The sequence below is a fragment of the Ammospiza nelsoni genome, chromosome 9, assembly GCF_027579445.1.
Source record: "Ammospiza nelsoni isolate bAmmNel1 chromosome 9, bAmmNel1.pri, whole genome shotgun sequence".
Lineage (NCBI taxonomy): Eukaryota > Metazoa > Chordata > Aves > Passeriformes > Passerellidae > Ammospiza > Ammospiza nelsoni.
In genome coordinates, this window is record NC_080641.1 from 3,945,430 (window position 1) to 3,964,470 (window position 19,041).

At 51.0% G+C, this 19,041-nt stretch overlaps 2 protein-coding genes across 2 annotated transcripts in view; both read left to right on the forward strand.

Moving 5' to 3' along the window:
- Window positions 1–19,041, forward strand: part of LOC132076981 (zinc finger protein 883-like) — a 123,459-nt gene that overhangs the window by 87,773 nt on the left and 16,645 nt on the right. The gene's annotated exons all lie outside the window — the stretch shown is intronic.
- LOC132077258 (olfactory receptor 14C36-like) lies at window positions 2,658–3,608 on the forward strand. Its single transcript, XM_059478802.1, has one exon. The coding sequence runs from the start codon at window positions 2,676–2,678 to the stop codon at window positions 3,606–3,608; it is 933 nt and encodes a 310-aa protein (XP_059334785.1). The 5' UTR covers window positions 2,658–2,675.

Sequence of the window (19,041 nt, forward strand, 5' to 3'; positions counted from 1 at the left end):
AGCCATGAGAGAACTCTTTTCTTATGGAGAAATATCCCTATCACGGAAGAGAGACTTCTCTCCCAGAATGAAATGAAAAAAGACTATTCTAGAGGTGGTAAAATGACTGAAATTTTAGGTTTTCTCTCTTTATATTGTCAGTAAGACAGAAAAGGTTATAGGGAGAGGAGAAGTGTTCTGAAAGTTTTGTTCTGATTCTTATTACTCTTTCTTCTAGGTACTATTAATAAACTTTTCTTTATATCCTCTAAAAGTTTTGAGCCTATGTTGCCTTACTCCTAATCCTACCTCACAGCAGGAAATGAGTAAGCATATTCTAGTGAGTGCAGTGCTAATTAGCCAACACTGAACCCACCACAGTGTTTGATACATTGGCCGAGAAATCTCAAAGTGATGAACCAAAACCACTACAGAAAACTTCCTGATAAAATGCATTAGACCAGAGAGAAATCAAGGCAGAGCCATGGTTTGTCAGGACTTTCTTGATCCTCATGAGCTCCGTGGTGCATTTGGAGCTGAGCCCTGGAACCTCAGGGAGTGAGAGGAGATGGCACAAACCTTTCCAGGAGTCAAAGTCAGAGGAAACACCCAAAGTGTCTCAAAGCATGAATGGGTCTCACTGAGGTCCATCCCCAACACAGGCTCCTCATGGACTCCTTGGAGGAGAGAATTGGAGGCCATAATTGGACAAAAGACTTCTAAGAGATTCAGAGTAGAAAGGAACATCCAAAGTACCTTGAAAATCTTGACTAACTCAAAGTATTAATGAGCCCCACTGAGTGTCAGTACAAAGATCTCAAGGGACTCATTCAAGCAGATAATTGGGGCCATGATTGAACAAACCGCTCACAGAGTCTGTATCAAAAGGGAAACACCAAGTACCTTAAAAAAACTGAAGTACCTCGAAGCATTAATGAGCCCCACTGAGTGTTTTTACTGACAAAGCCTCTCCAGGGACTAATTACAACAGAGAATTGGAGGCCATGACTGCACAAACCTCTCAGAGACTCCAAGGCAAAAGCAAAACCCAAAGTCCTTTGAAAAAATGCAGTCCCTGGGAGCATGAAGGAGCCCCAAGGGCCATTCCTGAGCAAGGCTCTCCAGGGACTCCTTCCAGCAGATCCTTGAGGCCACTGGGATGTGGGCTAGGAGGGGGATGCTGAGGGCAGGACAAGGGGCTGACAGTGCCCAGACTGGCTGGGGCTGTGCCAGGAGGCTCCAGTGCCTCAGGACAAGGTGTCTCCTCACAGCCCTTGGTGGCACAGACCCTGCTGCTGTGCCCCAGGGCACCAAGACTTGGCTTCTCTTTGTCCCCACCTGTCATCACTGCCTGCAGTTCTCTGGTCTGCCTGGAGCCTGGGGACACTTTCTTAGTTGTGTCTCTCAGTGGGACCCATTAAAAGTCCAAGAAACTTTGGAGTGGGATTCTGACTTGGAGTTCTGGAGAGGTTTCTTCAGCTCCCTCTCAGGGACTGATGTTCAAGGCCTGAGCACAAAGCCCCAGAGGCTCATTAAAGTCCTTGTGCTGTGTCTGTGCTGATGAGCTTGGCTGGGCTCCTGGCACAGAGGCAACTCCTGGTAACCAAGCAAAGCTTCAAAAGCACATTTCTCTTGATGAGCAGCTCTTCTGCCAGCCCAGCAGGGCTGAGGCACTGCCTGCAGCCACCCCGGGCACAGCACAGAGGCACAGAGAGCTTCAATCATTCAGGGCTGGGAAGGTGCTGAGAAGTGCCTGGGGCAGAATCACTGCCAGCCCTTGGCACAGGAACCTCTGGCTGCAGGACAATGCAGCTGCAGCTCCTGGAGTGATCTCCTAAAGCTGGAACATCCCAATGCCTACAGACCCTGTGAGTACATTCTCTGATTGTCTCTTGTGCAGAGCAGCCAGGGGTGCCCAGGGCTGTCCTGCAGAGCAGGGTCCTGCAGCCCAGGGCGCTGTGCTGGGGCAGGGACTCTGCTGCCTGCCAGGGACAGCTCTCAGCCATCCTTGGCAGCTGCTCCCAGCACTGGGGGACAAGATCTGGGTGGGAGGAGACAGCTGGTAAGGCTTGGAAGTGTTCTCCTTGTGTGGGGAGGATGTTGCATTTTTCAGGACTGCTCCCAGCATGGCATTTAACTGCAGAACATTTCCAAGTAGATTATACCAGGGACCACAGCAAGGCAGGGGCTGCACAAAAGGGAAAATCCTGCTTTTTTAATCTACTAGTCTAGGTTGCCTGGGTAGGAAATTGCACATAGATATTCATCTCTCAGTTCAGGTTGGGAAAAATGAAAACATTTTCTCTCAGATGTTAATAAACCTGGCAGTAACAAAATCAGCACAGGGCCCCTTAGAGGCATCATCAGTGTTGTTTTTCCAGCCTCCTCAGAGTTGCTCTGATGTTTCCATCAGAGCCTGCAGAGGCAGAGCTGCCCCTGGGCAGTGCCAGAGCTGGGAGGGGTCTGCAGGGCAGAACTGAGCCCCCAGGGCTGGGCTGGGCTCTGGCAGCACTGGCAGGGCTCAGCCCTGGGCACAGGGAAGCAGCTGCTGGCAGGGACAGCTCCAGGCAGCAGAGCCCTGGGCAGGCAGTCGGGGGAAAAAGCCCCCACACTATGCTAGGATATTAAAAGTCCTCTCCAAACACAACTATTCGATGATTACTTTTTTTACAGATCCCCATGCCAAGACACTGCAAATGTCCAACAGCAGCTCCATCAGCCACTTCCTCCTGCTGGCATTAGCAGACACGCAGCAGCTGCAGCTCCTGCACTTCTGCCTCTTGCTGGGCATCTCCCTGGCTGCCCTCCTGGGCAACGGCCTCATCATCAGCGCCGTAGCCTGCAGCCACCACCTGCACACGCCCATGTTCTTCTTCCTGCTCAACCTGGCCCTCAGCGACCTGGGCTCCATCTGCACCACTGTCCCCAAAGCCATGCACAATTCCCTTTGGGACACCAGGAACATCTCCTACAAAGGATGTGTTGCACAGCTATTTCTGATTTACTTCTTCCTTGGAACAGAGCTTTCTCTTCTGATCATCATGTGCTACGACCGCTACGTGTCCATCTGCAAACCCCTGCACTACGGGACCCTCCTGGGCAGCAGAGCTTGTGCCCACATGGCAGCAGCTGCCTGGGCCAGTGCCTTTCTCTATTCGCTGCTGCACACAGCCAATACATTTTCCTTGCCCCTGTGCCATGGCAATGTCCTGGGCCAGTTCTTCTGTGAAATCCCCCAGATCCTCAAGCTCTCCTGCTCAAATTCCTCACTCAGGGAACTGGGGCTAATTGCAGTTAGTGCCTGCTTGCTATTTGGTTGTTTTATGTTCATTGTTTTCTCCTATGTGCAGATCTTCAGGGTCGTGCTGAGGATCCCCTCTGAGCAGGGACGGCACAAAGCCTTTTCCACCTGCCTCCCTCACCTGGCTGTGGTCTCCCTGTTCATCAGCACTGTCATATTTGCTCACCTGAAGCCTCCCTCCCTCTCCTCCCCATCCCTGGATCTGGCTGTGTCAGTTCTGTACTCAGTGGTGCCTCCAGCCCTGAACCCTCTCATCTACAGCCTGAGGAACCAGGAGCTCAAGGCTGCTGTGAGGAGACTGATGACTGGGTGCTTTCAGGAACATTAAATTGCTGGTCAATTTCTGCAAATCACTTGTAATAAAACTAGTTTTTGATACTTCTTGTTGGTTTCATTTTGGAGATTTCTTTCCTTTGTTTTAGTTTTTCCATTCTGTCCACAAAGAAACATCATTGCTTGTGCCATTTCTCATTTTGTTTCTCTCAACGTTCCCTGTGGCCACAGACTGTGTCATTTGGGGACTGCACTCTTGGTGTATTTAAAGGAAGTAAAGGATGTCCCAGCAAAATTTTCTGCAGAGATGCCCTTTTGTTGCCTTCTCTGGAGCTGCAGCAACAATGTCTGTATGCAGAGCTGGGGGCAGATCAGTGCTGGCACATCAGCCCTGCTCCTGCTGGCCACACCATTCCTGAGCCAGGCCAGGAGCCATTGGCCTTCTTGGCCACCTGGTCACACTGATGGCTCATGTCCAGCCTGCTGTCCATCAGTCCCTGCAGGTCCCTTTCTGCCTGGCTGCTGTTCAGCCACTCCATTCCCAGCCTATAGCACTGGGGCCAAATTGCAGGGCCTGGTACTTGGATTTTTTAAACCTGAAATTGCTGGATTCAGCCCCTCAATCCAGCCTGTCCAGGTCTCTCTGCAAAGCCCTTCTATGCTCCCACAGATGAACACTCACATCCAGCTTGGTGTCATCTGCAAAGATGTCCTAGGTTCCAGGGGGCCTCTCAGTGTCACAATGGCCTCTTGGTTACACAAGGCCCTGCACTGTCACACTGTTCTCCTTGGGTCCATGAGACCATGCAGAGCAACAATGGTCTCCTTGGTTCCGTGGGGCCCCAAAATGTGACAATGGACTCCTTGGTTCCATGGGGCTTCACATGTTCTTGTTGGTGCTGCAGTTTCACAGTGGCCCCTTGGTTCCATGAAGCCCCAGAGTGTCACAATGGCCCCATGGGTACATGAGGTCCCACACTATCACCATGGTCTCTGTAGTTCCACAAGTCCCCTCAGTGTCACAATGGACTCCTTGTTTCCACGAGGCCACACAGTGTCACAACGTTCTTCCAGATCCCCTGAGGCCCCCTCGTGTCACAGTGGCCCCTTGGTGACACAGGATCCTGCACTGTCACAATGGCCCCTTGGTTCCATGAGGCCCTGCAGTGTCAGAATGGCCCCTTGGTTCCACTGGGCCCTGGAGTCTCCCAATGGTCTCCTTGGTGTTCTAGTGTCAAAATGGTGAAACCCCTTGGTTACACAAGGCCCTGCAGTGTCACAATGGCCTCTGTGGTTCCACAAGGACCCAGAGTGTCACGGTGCACTGCCTGGTTCCATTTTGCCTCAGAGCACCACAGTGGACCCCTGGTTCTGTGGGGCTGCATGGTGTCACTATGGTCCTCTTAGTTCCATGAGGCCTTGCAGTGTCACAATGGCCCCAGAGTGTCCCAATCATCACAGAATGACAGAATCAAATAGGCTGGAAAAGACCTTTGGGATCATCAAGTCCAACCAATGCCCTAATACTGCCTTGTCACACAGACCATGCCACTAAGTGCCACTGAAGAGGGACAGGGACTCTGCCACCTCCCCCTGGCCAGCCATTCCAATTCTCACTCACCCTTTATGTGAAGAACTCATTCCTATTTTCCAGCCTGAACCTCCCCTGGTGCCGCTTAAGGCTGTGTCTTCTTGTCTTGCCCTCCAGCAGATCTACACTCACACCTGGATTGGTGCCATCTGCAAGTTGTGAAGGGTGGACTCGATCCCCTCACCCAGATCACCAGTGAAGATATTAAACAGGACTGGGCCCAACACAGATCCCTGGGGGACACCACCAGTGCCTGGACACCAGCTGGGTGCAGCACCATCCCCACCACTCTCTGACCCCAGCCTCCAGCCAGCTCTTAAATCTCCCAGCGAGGAGGGAACCTGCCCAAGCTGTGGGCTGCAGCTTTTCCAGGGAATGCTGTCAGAGACAGTGTCAAAGGCTTTGCTGAATTCCAGGCACACAACCTCCACAGCCTTTCCTGCATCCGCAGGTGGGTCACTGTGGGATCTCAGCACCTCAGGACTGATGTGCAGAGTGACCGAGACCACCCTTGGGGGGCGCGGGAGTCCTGGAATATTGCCAGAAGTGTCTGGTGGCTGGACTTTGATCCTACACAGGAGACGACACCTGTATGAGGATGGGAGGATTTCACTGGGGTAAATGGTGAAGGGATAAGTTAATTAGAGTGAAACACAGGGTTTAAGATTTCTGTACAGGGAGGGTCTAAAGAAGTAAGATGGAGGAATTGGGGTGTGTCCTGTCCTTCTTCTTCTTCTTCTTGGCCTCCATCTTCTGTGGTGATGTTGGCAGTTTGGGATTGGTTTTTACTAAAAGTGCACTGGTTAATAAGGGTAAAAGGTATTGGGGAAAATTGATAAATATTGTATACGTAATTTTGAGTATAAAGATAGGTGACCGCCCCGGGGGCTCGCAGTGTGCTCGTGGCTGGCTTGCCGTGCAGACCTCTGTCGGGCCGAGAGAAAATCTTTTAGATAAACAATTAATAAACACCGAGACCGAGAAAAAACCTGAAGCCTCTTCTCGTCCTTTGAAGCGCGGGCTGTCCAAGGCCACCCCGGGCCTTTCCAGGTCATTGAAACAGCTGAGAAAGCGACAGGTCACCTGGTCATAAAAGGAGATCAGATCACTCAGGCAGGACCTGCCACCCAGATCCTCCTTCCAGCCCTTCTTGGGGATGGGCTCACACTGGCACCTCCAGTTTTCTGGGAGATCCCTGCTGAGCCAGCACTGATGGTAAATGATGGAGAGCAGCCTGGGGAGCTCATCCAACAGCTCCCTCAACCTCCTAGGATGGATCCCATCCAATCCCATATACCTGTGAGCATCTGAGTGGCTCAGCTGGTCACCCACTGCTTCCTCCTGGATTCCAGGAGCTGTTCTGCTGCCTGTGCCCATCTACCAGCTCAGGAGAACACTTGTCCTGTCAGAAACCTGTCCTAATATTGAAAATTGAGACAAACAAGGTGTTAAGTAGTGTAGCCTTTTCCTTATCTTTGGTTACTATATTCTCCACTGCATCCAATAAAGAGTAGAGGTTCGCCTTATCCCATGTTTTGCTAATAGTTTATTTATAGAAACATTTCCTAATATTTTTCACAGAAGTGGCCAGGTTAAGTTCTAATTGAGCTTTCACATCTCAGCTTTTCATTCTGCATGACCTAACGACATCCTTAAACACTTCCTAAGTTTCCGGATCTTCTATCCAATGTTGATGCTTCCCACTTAACATTACTTTCTTGAAGTGTCCATCCTTCCTGGGCCCCATTTGTTTTTAAGGGCTGTTTCCCTTAAAGCAATCACTACCTGATTTGGTACTCCCCAAATCTGCAGCCTAAACAGGCCAAAGTCTGCCCTTCCTATTCCCAGTGCAGAAGTTTTGTTGCTGCCCCTCCCTCTTTCACAGAACATTGAACACTTCATTATTTCATGGTCACTGTGCCCCAGGCAGCCTCTGAGCCCCCCATCTGCCACCAGCCCTTCTCTGTTTGTGAACAGCAGCAAACAGAGCTTTCCTTGGCAGTGGGAGTGCTACCAAAAATTTGGTAAAACAGAAAATTCCTTAACCCCAATGTAGCATTAAGAAGCAGCATTCTTTATTCAGCTGGATGCACAGGGGAGAGCTCCTCCCAAAGCTGTGCATGCTGAGTACAGGAAAGTTTCTGTTTATATTCTGTATTTTTCATACATATTCATTGATTGTCCTGGACTAAAAATACATATGATAATCATTTCCCCAAAATCATTAATATATGTCCCCTTCCCTTTACCCATGCATTCTCCTGTCCTGGGGGTCTCTCTGGTGGTCCCTGGTGGTCGTGGACCCCAATGTTCCCGTGGGCCTGGCTGAGCTGGCAGGACACTGAGGCTGCTGAACTTCCAGTTCCCCTTCTCACACAATGGGCATTGTGTGGTTTCCACAGGCCTGGGGTTGTGGAGAACAAGCTCCAGGTGTGAGCTCACCTGGTGAAGACAATTTATCATCTGGTACCATGTGGTCACAGAGTGGGCTATGACATCACAGAGTGGTTTAGGTGAGGTCATCGAGCAGCCATGGCATTATAGTCTGCCTTTGTGACATCAGAGATCCAGCTGTGACATTACAGGGCAGAGGTCTGACATCACAGTGCAGACTATGGCATCACAGACTCTGGTGTGACATCAGAGACCAGCTGTGTGACATTGGAGAATGGGCTGTGACATCCCAGAGCAGGCTGTGACATCCCAGAGGGGCTGTGTGACTTCCCAGAGGGGCTGTGTGACATCCCAGCATGCTGTGTCAGGTCACTGGGTTGGTCACTCTGCCCCAGTTCCCCCTCACAGTTTCTCCCAACAAGTCCAATGCTGTCCATGCCCAGCAGGGTCCCTGTCCCCCAGGATCCCCCCGGCCCACCTGGAGCCACAGCCTCCACCAAAGGATGTTCCACAGGATCCACCCCAGAGCCTGACAGGGGACAAGGGGCCAGGGCTGTGTGACCAGGACAGCAAGGACTGGGATTATCCCGGTCACTGTGGCCTGGTTTGGATTGCCCAGGGCAGGAAAGATGTCTGGCAGCTGGAGCAGGGTCTGGGAAGGGCCTCCAGGATGGGGCTGGAGCCCTTGGGCTTTGAGCAGAGGCTGAGGGAGCTGGGCTGGTCCAGCCTGGAGCAGGGAAGGCTGAGGGGCTCCTCATCCCAGCCTGGCAGTGCCAGCGAGGAGGGGATGGAGAACACAGAGCCAGGCTCTTCACCGGGGGCTGGGGGAGACAAAAGCCGATGGGTGGAAGGGGAAAGAGGGGAGATCAGCCAGGGCATGAGGAAATGAAATGAGTCAGGCTGCTTTCAGCATTTCCTCAACACCAAGAGCAGCCTGACCGCCCTTCTCCATCCACCACTGATAGATTTGCAAATCAGGAATTGTTTGAGCTGTTCTGTCCTCAGTCCAGGACAAGAGTCCTGATACAAGAACTCAGTTGTGTTTATATCTATCACAGAACCACATTAGTCAAAAATTAATTTTAGTATGCAAATCAGTTGTGAACAGTGGACTCATCAGACATGCTGGGACATTGCACATAGCTCAGAGAAGAGTTTGGAATTGTGTGATTGTTATTTTAATGGTGTAATTTTTATTAAGTTATATCCTGTTCAACTCTGGTCTGTTGGCTAGGTCCAGTGTGGGCTGGAGGGAGCTCAGATTTGCACAAGGCTGCTCTGAGTGCCAGCCTTGGATGGGGAAAATGGTGGGGTGGGGGTAGGGACAGAGTCTGTTTGATTGTCAGCCATGAAAGGTCCTGATTTTCATACCCAGTCAAACTGCATGAGGAGGTACTTGGATTCAATGTCAATTGGAGATTGCACATTTCAATGAATTATTAGTAAAAAAAAATTACAGGACCTAAAAAAATATTTTCTTGCTGTTTTTTTAAATTCAGGGTATTCACATTGAATTGGCTTCTGAAATCATACTAATTAACCACACATTTGATTTGAACACTTAAATCAAATTATTCCCAGAAGCTTAGCTTGTTTAGCTGTTCTGAATATTAATGAGCGCTGGGACACTGAATTCCTGCACTGAAGAGCTGAAGGCTGAACAAGCCTCTGGAGCAGGAAAATTCAGCAGCAGCCTCCAAGGTGCTGAGGATGTCAGCAGCCCCCACTGAGGCCATCCCTGCCCAGAGACCGTGGGGGAATGGGCAGACAAGGAGAGCGTCCCTGGGGCTGGGGCAGCACAACTTAGAGGCACCAGCAGCTCCAGATGGGCAATGGAGTGTGCAATGTGGCTGGGAAAGCCCTGCCTGGGCTGGGCCAAGCAGAACACACAAGCCCTGACCCCCATCCCTGAAACAAATCTCTCTCTGAGACATTTTAAAGGAATTACGATTGTTTCTGTATTCTGAATTGGACTCCCTGGAAAAATACCAACAGGAGATTCTTAGGAGCTCAAAACAACCAAACAGCTTTTACTGGTAACTTTACAAAATCAGAGAAACTTTGGCAAAAGGTTCTTTATGACTTTGTAGTGGTTTTGGTTTGTTAATTCAAGATTTTTCTAATCTTGAGATTTCTTAATTAATTGATTTGTAAATGTGGTGGGTTTTATTGTTGGTTAATTATTTATGTATGTATTTTGTTGTAAGATAGTATTACAAGAAAGATAAAGTAGGCCTAAAATTTAAAAAGGGTATAAAGAAAATGTTATTAAAATAAATTTAAAAAGTAAAAAGTAGAAAGAATTAAAATAAACTCTTTATTACACTTTTTTTGTCTTTACAACTTTTTACTGACAATGTGGAGAAACTAAACTTAAAATTTCTAGTTAGTTTGCTATTTCTAGAATAGTCTTTTTTTTAGATTACCTTGAGAGAGAAGTTTTGGTGTTAAGCTTATGGAGATTTTTTTACAAGAGGAAAAAATAGGGCTTTTGTGGTTCTTTATTTGGTCATGGATAGCAGTTGCTGGCGGAAGTTAGGTATTGTGAAGTTGTGAAGTTATTTTTATTGCTTCAAGCTTTTTTACAGTTTGCTGATGGGCCATGTTGACTTATGGGGTATTGTTTAAAAGATGAGTTGTTTAAAGGTAAAAGTTTTTATTATTTACTTTTAAAATTATTTTTATCTCTGGGAATAGAGATTTTCTCTTGAGGATACTGGACTTTTTTTCCTGTTTAAACTTTTGATGAAATTCCAGTTATTTTAACATTTGTTTATTTTAGTATGGAGGTTTTTGTTTGATATTATTTTGAAAATACTTTTAATTTTTTTTGTGTTTTAAAGAAAAAGAGTTTTTTTCTTTATAGTTTATAAGAGGATTATAGTTTTTAGATTTAGGTAATTTTTCTTCTTTTTTTGTTTGTGATTTATTTTCTTCTTTACTGACTTTGATGGTTTCATATTGTTTTTTATATGCTTATATTTTGCTTTTTCAATTCCCCTTCAATTCCCCTTGGTCTTCCTGGGCCCTTCCCCCAGGTGGGCCTTGGGCTCATTTGGTCCCTCAGGAGCTGGGCTGGGGGCTGCAGAGGTGGCTGTGGAGCATTGCCTGTGCTGTGCCAGGCACTGGCAGACACTGCTGGGCTGGGATAGAGGCTCTGGGGGGATTGGGGTTCCAGGGCAGGGCAGGGCTGGGGTTCCAGGGCAGGGCAAGGCTGGACCTGCCCCTTCCTCCCCACACATGAAATGTTTCAAGCCAACAATCTCCTCCAGTCTATCAGAATAGGGAATGTTGGAGGTGAAATCCCAATTCTGGCCATGGGTGCCTAGAGGTGCAGGACAGTTCTTTTCCATAGGAAGGAAAGCACAGAGCCTAATGTTTGTAAGGCAGGTGAGAGACTGACTAGGCCAAGGCCAGCCAGACTTGTCAGGAATGGCAGATTTTGTCTGGGAGCAGTCTTTGGATTATGGGAATTTTGGAGGTGGAAGCCCAATCTTGGCCATAGGCACCTGGAGAAGCCGGACAGTTCTTTTCTATGGGAAGGAAAGCATGGAGCCTTCCCCAGTGGTTTGAGGAGAGACGGGAAGTGACCCTTGTGAAACGACTGCAAGACAGACTTCTCCTGGCAATATTCCTATTGGAACAATCACTGGATATAAGGAAATTTGGAGGTGAAATCCCAGTTCTGGTTATAGGTGCTTGGAGGAGGAGAGATCATTTCCATAGGAAGGAAAACATGGAGCCCAAGTGTTTCAGCAGCAGAAGAGAAGAGACCCTCAACATGCTAAGGTCAGCTGGACCAGTCAGATGGTGCCTGGGAAGCCAAACCAGCCAGAGCTGTTCTGTGTTCCCTTGTTTTTATGGGGTCATACAAACAGTGCCATAATGGTGACTTGTTTCCAAGGGGTGCAGCAGTGTCACAATCGTCCCTAGGTTTCATAAGGCCCTGCAGTATCACAATGGTCTCCACGATTCCATGAGTCCACTCAGTGTCACAATGGCTCCTTGGTTCCATGAGACTGTGAAGTGTCTTAATGGTCTCCCCATGTTTTCATGAGACCCTGCAATGTCATAATGGACCTTTGGCTCCATGGAGTCTCGCAGTGTCACAATGGCCCCTTGGTCCCATGACACCCCAAAGTGTCACAGTGGTCTCCATGGTGCCATGAGGCCCCTTGGTGTCACAATGGACCCTTGGTTTGATGGGGTCTCTCAGTGTCACAGTGATCCCTACAATCCATGGAGCCACACAGCGTCAGTACAGTCGCCTTGGTTCCATGAGACCCAGCAATGTCACAGTGCTCTCCATGATTCCATGAGGCCCCACAGTGTCACAATGGTCTCTTGGTCTCACAGGGCCCCACAGAGTCACTATGGTCACTTTGTATCACAGGACCCCACAGGGTCACAATGGTCCCTTGGTCTCACAGGGCCCCACAGTGTCAAATTGGTCCCTTGGTCTCACAGGGCCCCACAGTGTCACAATGGTCCCTTGGTTCCATGGGCCCTGTGCTGCTGCATTCCCCCCTCCCCTTCTCAGGCCGCCCTGCCAGCTGAGAAATGCTCCTTGGGCCTCTGCCTTGGCCAACAGCCCCTGGGCTCAGCTCCTCTGCAGCTCAACACAAACACTGTCTGCTCCAGGCACTGCTGCTACCCAACCAGCTCCTGGTTTCTGTAGGAGCAGCCCTGGGAACTGTTGTTGTTCCCTCACTGGCACAATATCCCTGTTCTCACACTGCCAAAGAAAGCTGTTGGTGCCAAGTGCGGCCAGGATGAACCATTGCTGGGACTGAAGCCCCTCTCTTGGGGCCCCACAAACAGTGCTCCTAAAGGAGCCCTTGGAGCTCTCCTGGGCCAGTGACTCCCTCTGAGTGGGGCCTCTCCCAGCCGGGAACTCTCCTGTTTGCTGCACTCGGGGATCCTGAACAACGACGGAGCCTGGGCCGATCCCCCCACTCCTCCAGGCTCAACCCTTTGCCCTTTGCTGGGGAGATGCCAAAGCATCCACAGGGAGCATTTTCTGCCTTCAGGGGAATTGCTCACAGGTGCCTTGCACTGACTCTTGGTGTCTGTGTGCACACAGGAGTGCCTGTGCTGGGGAAATGTGGCAGAAATGCTGCTCTCTGAGGGGTCTGAGTGCCTTGGATAGCTGAGTCAGTCAGATATCCACATATCAGTAATTAAGGTTAAGTCACAAATTCTAAGCTAAATTAAATGCTGCTAAGAGTTGTTCTTTTGCTAAATTGTTCCATTTTATTTAAGTTATTGGTTAAGTTAAATATTGTTAAGTGTTATTCCTCTGTTTAATTGCTAAGTCATAGATTATAAGTTAGGTTAAAAAATGCTAAATGCTATTGTTTTGCTAAACTTTAATGTTTAAGGTATCAGTCACATTTAAGGTTTAAGTCCTGTTAGGTGTGAGGCCTGTTAAGCCTTTGGGCCGTATTCCTTTTATCCGTACCCTCACTTGTGTCACACACACACAGGGACATTTCTTGGTTAATTTCTGGTTTGAATGCCTGACTTCTGTTTGGTTTTGTTGTTTCTTTGTTTCCTTGTGCCTGAAGTGTCCAATCACCGGCAGAGTGACTCTTGCCAAGGAACTTTGTGCTGCTGTCCCTTAATATTGAATCTGGTTTTTGCTGCTCCCTTGCTGGGGATTTTTTCAGCGCTCTCAAGCCCTCATTGGTAACAGGATGAAGGAGCCCTGGTCCAGGCTCTGGCCCTGGGGGACACGGGGACGCTGCCGACAGGTTCCTGTCCCCCTGTGCCACCCCCAGGACCCCGGCCCCCCGGCCCCGTGTCAGGCCCTGGGGTCGATCTCGTGGAACATCCTCTGGGGGAGGCTGCGGGGCCGGGGGAACCCAGGGGGACAGGGGACCCCGCTGTGCACCAGCAGGGTTGGACTGCTCTGGGGGGAGCTGTGAGGGGGGCCGGAGCAGAGTGACCTCCCCAGTGACCTCACACAGGCCCCTGTGATGTCACACAGATCCCTGTGATGTCATACTGCCCCTGTGATGTCACACTGCCCCTTTGATATCACACAGCCATCTCTGTGATGTCACAGAGCCCTGTGATGTCACACTGCCCCTGTGATGGCACAGAACCAACTCTATGTCACCTTGTAATTTCATACAGCAGTGCTGTGATGTCACAGAAGACTGATGTCACAAAGTCACCCTATGATGTCACAATCTGTTCTGTGATGTCACAGCCTGCTCTATGATGTTACACAGCTACCAGGTGATGTCACAACCCACTCTCTGATGCCACAGAGCCACCCTCTATGATGGCAGACTCTGCTCTATGGTCTCAACTCCTACTCTGTGATGTCACAGCCAGCTCTGTGATGTCACAATCTCCTCAGGGATGTCACAGGACCTTCAGGGACTCAGTTCTATTGAAACCCTGAAGTTTCTTGAAGATCTCTTGTGTGACAGAGATCCCTGTCAGGGACACAAGTGAGAAAGCGTCCCCAAGTTCCAGGTAGAGCAGAACACTGGAGGCAGTGATGACAGGTGGGGACAAGCAAGGCAAAGGTGTCTCTGGTGCTGAGCACACCTGGATGTGTTTCAGGAATGCAAAGGGCCCAGGCCTGAGCCCCAGCCCCTGGCCAGGCAGATCCTGTCCCTCCCTCCTTGCTCAGGGCTCTTCCCAGGATGGGCACTGGCATGTGGGGATGTGCAATGCCAAGGGCAGGAGCATGGGGCGGCCCCTGCCAGGCTGCTGAGCAGGGACAAGGAGGCAATGAGGCCCCAGCCCTGCAAGGGTCACTTGTCCCCTTCTGGCCCCAGGCCCAGCAGCCATGGCCAAAGTGCTGCCCAAGTTGGCTCTGTCAGGGCTGTCTTGCAGCTGCTGCCCATCCCTGTGCCCTGTGCAGCCCAGGCTGTCCCACGGTGTCCCTGCCCTGCGCCTCTGTCCCTGCAGGCTGTCGGCATCCCCCAGCTGCCCCACCTGGCGGGGCCCTTCCTTTGCTGACAGCTCTGCCTCCTGCCTGCCCCTGCCTGCCCACACAAATACTTGCGCTGCTCCAGGCTCCTTCTGGGGGACGTGCTGCACCACAGCCCTGCCCTGGGAGAGAAATTTCGCTCTCGTTGTGTTGTAACTGGGCCTCCCCAGCTGCCCTTGGTGCCATTATTCCTTTCTCTGGCTGTTTTACACAATGAAGAAAAGCTCCAGCCTCTCTGAAACCACCCATCCATCCCTCCCAGGCTATTCCTGTTCTGTCCTCAGTGTCTACACCACTGACCACAGAGGCCGCAGACTCCCCCTGCTGGTTTTGTGATGAGGCCTCCAAACCCCATTCTGGGAGATTTTTGAGTCCTTTTCAAGAGCTGTGAAATGGAAAAAAGTGATCAAAGTTATTTTCTCCCAAATCTTGCAGTGACAGAAGTTTCAATATTTGTAAACAGAATGAGGGTGGATTTACATTTGTTAGGAGAAGGAAATATTTTACAATTATAAAAGTGGCAAAAAATGGAGAGGGTTTTTCCAGAGAAGTGGATTCCCCATCCCAGGAATTGTCCAAGAGCAGGAGCTTTGTGCAGCGTTGCCCATTGAAACCCTCTCATCTCCAGTGACAGAATTCCTGCATTGTGGGTTCTGTGATGTGCTGAGTGCCCTCCCAGAGCTTCTGGCCAGAATGTCTGCTGAGGGCAGCCAGGCTGCTGCTGGGGCAGTGACCTCACAGCCATCACCATGGCAGCCCTGTCCCCTGGGCCTGGCTCTGCCCTTTCCTCTGCCCCTGCCTTTTCTCTGCTGGCATGAAGAGTTTTGTCATTAATATCTTGTCCCCAAGGTGCTGGGGCCAGTGGCTTCCCAGTCAGGCTCCTGGGGCAGAAGTGGCTTTTCAGAGCCCAGCCAGGAATGAGCCCTGAGGCAGCAGCTCTGCAATGGTGGCCACCAGGCCGGGCTGCCAAGGGAGGCTTCTGGCCATGGCCTGCAAGCAGCTGCTGCTGCCAAGGTGCCTTTGGTGCCTCAGGCTCTCCCGGGCACAGCTCCCAGCACGGCACTCTGCCCTTGTGCCCGAGCCCTTCCCTGTGCTGGGGCTGGCCTGGGGCTTTTCCTGCAGCGGGACCTGCCCTGCTGATGGCACAGGAAAGGCAATTCCTGCTGGAGCAGGAGGCTCTGCCTGCAATGGGCTCCAACAAGGTCCTGTTTGCAAAGCCCCCAGTGGGAAATGAAGGAGGGGAGTCACACTGCTTTGGGGGTGAATAATGCTGAAACCAGCCTGACTCCTCCATCTCAAAGTTCAACATCCTCAGAGGGAGCTGAAGCTGTGGCAGAGCTGGAAAAATCCCCAGAGAAAGGAACAACCAAGTGACACCACTGAGAGCTTCTGCAGCGCTGCTGAGCTGGCCCAGCCTGGGCACATCTGACTGACAGGGCAGCACCTCAGACAAGAAAAGCCCTGTCCCAAATTTTAATGGCAGCATCTCCTGACATTTCCCTTCTTGAGGGGTGTGGGGATTCCTCCCAGCAGTGGGGACACCCTCAAGGTCACTGCTCCAGGCTGAGCCAAAGGGAATTGCCCATGATCATTGGTCTGGGGGAGTGACATCAATCTCTGCTTAATTACGGGTTTTGCTTAATACAGTTGCTTTGAAATAATTTCCTAGTGCTCTGTATAATATATTTTACGTCTTTTACATCATGGCATAAATATTTCTGATTAAGGCAATTTTGTCTAATCATTACCATAACAGATAATACATATTTATATAAATATATCTGCCCATGACAGGAACCCTGTGAGTGTCTGGGACATCCTGGGTCTTTGGCAGCCTGGGGACTCCTGGGATGTCACCATAGAGCCCCTGTGAGTGCCTGTGACAGATCGGTGCCTTTGCAGCACAAGGTGCCCTGGGATGTCACCATGGAATGGCTGAGACTGCTTCCGACCACAGGGCTCTTTACCATCCCCAGAAAGCCCTGGGAGGTCTCCATGGAGCCCCTGTCTGTGCCTGTGACATTCCAGCTCTGGAAGAGCCTAGAGACTCTTGGAAAGTCCCCAAGGAACCCCTCTGAGGGCCTGTGACAAATCTGATCCTAAGCAGGCCACCATCACCAGCCCCTTTTGCTATGGTCAGTTTCCATGGCAACCATCACCAGCCCCCTGTTGCTATGGTCAGTTTCCATGGCAACCATCACCAGCCCCCTGTTGCTATGCTCAGTCCCTCGGCAGCTCCATGGAGACCCCATGCCAGGGGTGGTTGCCATGGACACCAGCTCAGGCCTGCAGCCAGAGACCGTTGCCATGGCAACCATTGGCAGCCCCATCCCCAGGCTCATGGGATCCCAGAACCACAGAATTGGCTGAGCTGGGAGGGACCCATCAGGATCCTCCAGTCCAACTGCTGGCCCTGCACAGGACACCCCAACAATGCCAGCCTGGGCCTGGCAGCGCTGTCCAAATGCTGCTGGAGCTCAGAGAGCCCTGGAGCTGGGACCCTTCCCTGGGGAGCCTGGGCAGGGCCCCAGCAGCCTCTGGGCAAAATCCTTTTCCTGGCATCCAACCGGAGCCTGCCCCGACTCAGTGGCAGCCGTTCCCTCCACTCCTGTCCCTGGGCACCAGAGGGAAGAGGTTCCCACAGCCCCAGCCAGGGACCCGCTCCCAAGGCTGCTGCCATGGCCACCAGGGCTGGCACCAGCTGGGATGCTCGGTTTCCATGGGCCGGGGTTCAGGAATGGGATTCCCCAATTTCCTGCCCCCGCTAAAACCGCGCTGCCCTCGCTGCCCTCCCGTCTCCCATGGAAAGCACAAAAGGCAAAGATCCCGGGCTGGGATAAGAACAATTTATTGGGAACAACAATGAGATAAGGAACAAATGGAACAGAAACAATATTGATGATAGAGTGTATAAATAAAACTGCTTACAGGGAAAACCAAAACACAACTTACTGGGTCTGCCTGGCCACGTATTTCCTCCTGCTTGGAAAGGACACCCTTCTCCTCAGGGACAGAGAAAGAGAGAGAGTGTCCCTTTCCTGTCCCTGGCAATGTCCTGAGGTGGGAGTGAATGTAATGACACAGTCATTGTCAGACCCTCATGTTCTTCCATCCCACATCATGTCATTGGCCGAGGCAGGAAAAGGGACAGGTATCTTCCTAGCATGGATCAGAAGGAAAAATGGATCACCAGGGCTCTTCCCAACCTGGATCCTCCAACTATGGATGAAGTTTGGGCAGTGCACCAAAGTCCTCCTGCATTGGGGCATTGGCAGAGCTTCCCTTACAGGTGCCTCCATTGGTGTCTGGTTAAGACAGAGATCTGGGTGAAGCTTTTCCCACACTGGGGACACTCGTAGGGCCTCTCCCTCTCCCCAGTGTGGATGCACCGGTGCCTGATGAGGTTGGAGTTGTGCTTGAAGCCCTTCCCGCACTCAGGGCAGCGCAAGGGCCTCTCATCCGTGTGAATCCGCTTATGCCGGAGGAGACTGGAGCTGCTCTGAAACCTCTTCTGACACTGGGGACACTCGTAGGGCCTCTCTCCCTTGTGGATGCGTTGGTGTATGACAAGGGCAGAACTGGAGCTGAAGCCCTTCCCACATTCCCCACACTCATAGGGCCATTCCCCAGCGTGGATCCTGTGGCTGATCAGGGTGCTGCTCTGCCTGAAGCTCTTCCCACACTCCAAGCACTTGTGGGGCTTCTGCGCATCATGAAGCTGCCCATGGACTACCAGCTCCGAGTTCTGACTGAAGCTCTGTCCACCTTCCTGGCTCAGGGTGGGTCTTTCCTCCTCAGAGAACCCTGGGTTGGGTTTGGAGCCCCTCCTCCTCATGGGGGATCTCCAGGCTTTTCCTCCCCATTGGATTCTTTTCCCATGGAGCCACTCAAACCGGCCTCTTCCATGTGGTTCTGCTGTGGGGATTTGTCGTCCCTGATCTTGATCCTCAGCTCCTTCTCTGGTAGAGGAAGGACAAGCACAGGATGGGATTTCCCTCGGTGCAAGAGGGAAGGGGAAGGAGATCCCCACAGTGCATACCCATCAGGATGGCGTCGGCAGCAGGGATGTCCTGCAGCGAGGGGATTTTCTGGGCAGGGAGATGGAGCAGGAGAGAGGGGGAAATAGGAACTGACTTCCTCCTCACCTGCCTGGGTGTCCTGGGCATCCTCATCTTCCTTGAAGTGTCTTCCGCCATCTGGCCAAGTTTTAGGAATAGGATATTCCTAAAACAAGGGAGGAAAACAAGGGATGAGCACAGTGAGCTTTGTACTGGTTTAAAGGCAAACCTGAGGAAGTGTCTAAGCCAGAATTCCAATTCAGTAAAAAAATAAGGATCAAGGCAATGATACAGAAACACTGACTTAAACTGACAGAGTCAGGATATAACCTGACACCCTGTTGGTCAGGGTGATGGCAGCAGTCCCAGTAAATGGTGGTGCAGTCCTCTTGGAGAAATGAACACGAATCTGTCGAAGCAGTGATCCTGTAGAAGGGTCTGGTCTTCCTCTGGATGTCCAGTGGTGGTTAGGGAGTTCTTGTCCTCTGGGAATACA

Bases quoted from the DNA above. Each gene is read 5' to 3' on its own strand.
- LOC132077258 (XM_059478802.1), top strand. From the start codon at position 2,676: ATGTCCAACAGCAGCTCCATCAGCCACTTCCTCCTGCTGGCATTAGCA.